General features: G+C 43.5%; 1 protein-coding gene across 1 annotated transcript; it reads left to right on the forward strand.

Annotated features, from left to right (window-relative positions):
- The first annotated feature begins 316 nt into the window (after positions 1 to 316).
- LOC147888179 (folic acid binding / transferase) lies at positions 317 to 1797 on the forward strand. Its single transcript, XM_087393561.1, has 2 exons — positions 317 to 789; positions 907 to 1797. The coding sequence occupies exons 1-2, from the start codon at positions 387 to 389 to the stop codon at positions 1413 to 1415; spliced, it is 912 nt and encodes a 303-aa protein (XP_087249687.1). The 5' UTR covers positions 317 to 386; the 3' UTR covers positions 1416 to 1797.
- The last annotated feature ends 2977 nt before the right edge of the window (positions 1798 to 4774 follow it).

Here is a 4774-nt window from a genome sequence, read left to right on the forward strand (position 1 = left end):
GAATCTCCATGTTTTAGGGCACATCCTAAATTTAATATAATAGATGGGATGCCTAGAAACACTATAGTGCCAATGCTAGTGCACTTGTTCCACATATGTAGAGCTTGGGAATGAGCCTATTATTAGGGTCATAACAATGGGGGGAGAAGCTTGGTTATTTTGCCACACAATTGAAAGAGCAAACCCAACATCAGACAATTAAAAGAGCATACGTCACAACCACAGGAACAAGGTGGGGTGGGGTAAATCCAATTCAATGAATGGCTATAGTTTCCTTGACCCAAAAGGCTCAAAGCCATCAATGGTGCATTCTCTCCATCTCAACTTGGAAGGCCAAACCCACACATGTAGAAGGCGGCTTGAAATCTACCTGACTCAGGCAAAGAATGTGCAGCATGACGAAGCAACTGGCTATGGCGTGCTGTAAAATATACATCTCAGAGAGCAGGAACGCCGCAGCTCTGGATGCCATAGCCTCAGCTGCCGCAGCTTATCGCCCCCTCGCCCCCCTCCTTCATACTTTTCCCGATCCTCACTATAACAGGGTGGGATACACTTTAGCTGGATCCCTCCAGCCGCAGAATTTTCCATGCAATCCCCTCCTGACTGCTGTTGTTGAGATAGTTAAAACCGCGCTCGCGCACATAGACCTCCAGAAGCACGCGGGTTTGCACCCCAGGCTGGGAGTTGTGGACCACATTTGCTTCCACCCGCTGGGAGCAGCTAGTTTGTCTGCGGTTGCCTCGCTGGCGCAGTCCGTGGCGGGAGAGATTGGTTCGCAAACGGCAGGTATGTGTTGTGTGTTGCAAGGTCCAAGGATTGGTCTGTTGAAAGAGAGGGGAGAGATTTCGCGGTTTGAACTGCACCATAATTCGTCTTCAATGCAATGTCTGCTGCTCGTGGCAGTGCCAACGTATCTATACGGAGCTGCGCATCTTGAGCGTCGGCCTCTGGACGCCATTAGGAGATCGCTGGGTTACTTTTCCTCAGATGGAGAAGGGCATTGGGTAGGCAATTCAGGAGGGCAACTTTCTTTGCCACCAGATTTTGGTCCTGCAACGGCTCCTCCCCAAAGTGGTGTGGTAGTGGTGGGTGCTTGCCCGTGGATTGCCAATTACAATGTCCCTGTTCTTTCCACAGACCTTCAGTTGGGCCGTCGAATTGCCAAGAGGGTGAGCACGAGGGGGGGAGGACTGCCCGCAGTGCAGGCAATGGCACTCCTTCATGGCCAAAATCGCATGGAAATTGCTTGCAATCTGACTGACTCCAAGTTGACGCCTGCAGATTTGGTGCAAGAAGAAGTTGCCAGGTTCGCAGAAAGAGAAGGACTGGAGATTGAATCAGGGTACTTCACAGACTTGTCTGAAGATCAGATCACAGAAATGGCCTCCCAAAAGCTTTTCCCTCCGAGTTGAACATACAATATTCTTTTGTCTAGCAAGAGGTTCAATCAATCCTTACAAAGTGTTGTAATTGTGGGTTCATCAACAAGGATGCAAGCGCCATAAGAGTTTCACATTTGCAAGCTCAATAAGAAGTTCCGTATTTTTGAGAGTTTCACCCTGTTAAGAATGACACGTGAAGGATTGCTCACTAGTGAAAAATTACACTTCAAGAGCAACAAGTATGTGAGCTCCAGACGGAAGGATTCGAAGACACAAAGGTCGCTGGGATGATAATGAGGTAGAGTTGCTTGTTTTAAACAGTCTTCATGTCTCAAATGAGAGCACCCAGCTCTCTCACATTTTCCAAAATCAAGGTTTTTACCATTTACCAGTTATGGCGTTCTTGTAAGAGAATAGCTCATGTATACTCTCATATCGAAATTTCAGTTTCCTTTTCTCGATTGCACGATTGGCAACAATTGTGTGCATGGCAACATCCATTGCTAGTTCTCTGTTCCTTCTGCAATTTAGGGCATCGCAATATGTGTCCCAATGAAATCAGAATAACAAAATTTGTATGTCCTTAGGGGGGTCTGGGGAAGTATCACTATTAAGCTATTAGGTCGATATTGGGGACCTTCATGGGATGGCTAGTCGGTGAGGGATGGGACCCTCACTCATGACCTCAACACATGGCATCTATGTACAAGGTTTACACTTTGGATGTTAGAGCATTGCTTGCAATTTAAGATGCGTGGTATAGTATAGAATACATTGAGTCTACAGGGAGAATGGTATCTATCATGGATTAGGCAAATGGGTATTACTTACCGATTAGGCAAATGAATTGACAAATGCGTAAGAGACCTTGAGAGGATCCCATGGGCCTACAGAGGTTAAAGGCATCAATAAATTTGTTAAGGATAGTGACACTAGTGCTATAGCCATAACAATCAGAAGCTTCACCTCCACACCCCACACTAGATTTCTCGTATACGTGGCATGCTCTTAGTCTACCACGTTGGTGTGCTACCTCAGCCTCACTAGGTGTACTCATCTCATTGGCTCCCACCAACCTGCTATATGTCACACCTACGTATTTGTCCCATTGTAGCTATCTAGTTGCTATCAATGCCTCCACCTGAACAATGCCCACAATACCACTAGTGCCTCCGATTTGAGCATTTCTCATGTCACATTTACCATGCATCTAAACTACTACCACCCCACATGAAACCCATTGTGATCTTTGCTTGCACTACCATGACCACATCTCTAGCCATTTGAGTGTTGTGGACCTTCTTATGGCCATGATGTATTATTACAACCACAAAAAATTGCACCTCTAAACATGTTATGGTAGCCATAACAAGCTCTGCTACTACCTACAAATAAAATATTATTGCCGCCACCATGCCTCTCACCAATTCTTATATTGGTGACTAAGCAATGTGACTATTGCTATTGCCAGGCCTCCCATCACTTCTTCCATTGACAATTGCCACACAAATATTCCTTCTCAACTATAGTCTAGCTCTACATGGCAATACCTCATTCAGTTGTTGACTACCTCCTCAATTGTAATCTAGCTCTCATCTAGTTGTTGACTACCTCCTCAATTGTAGTCGACCTCTACATTGCAGCACCTCATCTATTTGTTGATTGACCCCTCAACCATCATCTTCTAAGCCATCAAGGCTTGAATTCTACATGGCTTCACTACCTTTTCAACCCTAGCCAGATCACCAACCATGTCAATCGTAACCACATTACCACTTCCACATCAACTAAATGTTATTAGCACCACATCAATACATTCCATGTCAATACATGCCACATCATCAATGGCATCTCAACACAATCACATCAGCATGCCACATCAAGATTGTGCCTCCTAGGCACACATAGCAAGCACATTTATACTTGCAGCACATGAACACATAGTGCCACATCATCACATTATGCACCAATGTGCTTTGCAAGCACACCCGTTGCATAGCTACACATAAACTCATATGACATATCACACTCTACTAATGGCTACCACAATGCCAATGTCATGACATAATGCTATGCAAGCACACCCCTTACATAGCTATACAAGAACATGTATGACACATCACAATCTGCTAATGGCTATCAGACTTGGTTGCCTTAACCAAATGGTTACTCTAATTATAGGTGCCTTAACTGATCTTGTGAACCATGCCAAAAGTCAAAAGCTTGTGTCTTGGTCATTTGGACTCCATTTTGAATGCCATTTTGACCCAAACTTCAAACACATAAAGAGCAACATATTGGAATATTTTTCATATTGTTTTAATGACTTTCAAATTATTCATTTGTTGGAGTAGCATGGAGAAGAAGATGGAGATACCAAGATGATGAAAAGGGAGAGTTTATTCATGAGAGATATGCCTAATATATAGGCACAAGTTATATCCAAGAGTGACATCATATGTGAGCTCAAGAGAGCATCTCTAGATCCACAATTATCTCTCAATCACACACCACACTCCTATATTCACTCAATCACACCTACTGACTGGCACATCATCAATTACACCTAACTTAGGCACACCTACACACACCATGTGTTCACACACTCACAACCATAGACCTTATGACCCTAGGTATGATCCCATTACATCAATTTGTCCTTCATTCCTCCCCACAAATTGATGACCTCATCCCTCAGCAATAGTACATGGGATGTTCCATGGCTTGCCCACCATCATGTGGCAACACACATGGCCCCAACCTATGACTCACTCCTAGGACTCTTGGTTTACAATTGGGAGATAGACAATGACTATGCATGGGAATACCCTTAGATCCAACAAGGTAAAACATAAGACTAACAATCATTTGAGGGGGACATCCCATGGCAGAGTACCATTATTTGACCACACACATACAAAAAAATGTACTTTGAAGATGTGGGGAAAATCCCCCCTTTGATGGCATATCTTGTCCTTTTCCTCCTCCTCTTCCAAGCTACCATAGTGTGAGGTACATTGTCATTGGAGATGTTCTTGGTGTAGCTCTTTTTGTAACTCCTTTGCCCTTTGATCTTTCTTGCATCCTTCTTCTTCATAATTCCCTTGGAATGTCCAATCTTCTTGTACATTTATTCATGTTGTAACTCAAGGAAAATATTCATGGAGAAGAGGGTCTTACCACTTGTCATTGCAAGGGCAGTGTCTACTCTTGTACATTGAAGCTCATATATCTCATAAATGTATGGCAAAAAGAAATCATTGAAATGTAAATTCATCTCATACATCATGATAAGCATAATTTCCAAAGTGTTAGTGGCACTTGGAGACTTGAAATCTGAATGAATCTCAGTCAACATATAGATTTGAGAGTCTAGCAAACTAAAATAG

The sequence above is a fragment of the Dipteris shenzhenensis genome, chromosome 22 (assembly GCF_047967505.1).
Source record: "Dipteris shenzhenensis isolate YYH24624 ecotype China chromosome 22, Dip_SZ_1.0, whole genome shotgun sequence".
In the NCBI taxonomy this organism is placed as follows: Eukaryota; Viridiplantae; Streptophyta; class Polypodiopsida; order Gleicheniales; family Dipteridaceae; genus Dipteris; species Dipteris shenzhenensis.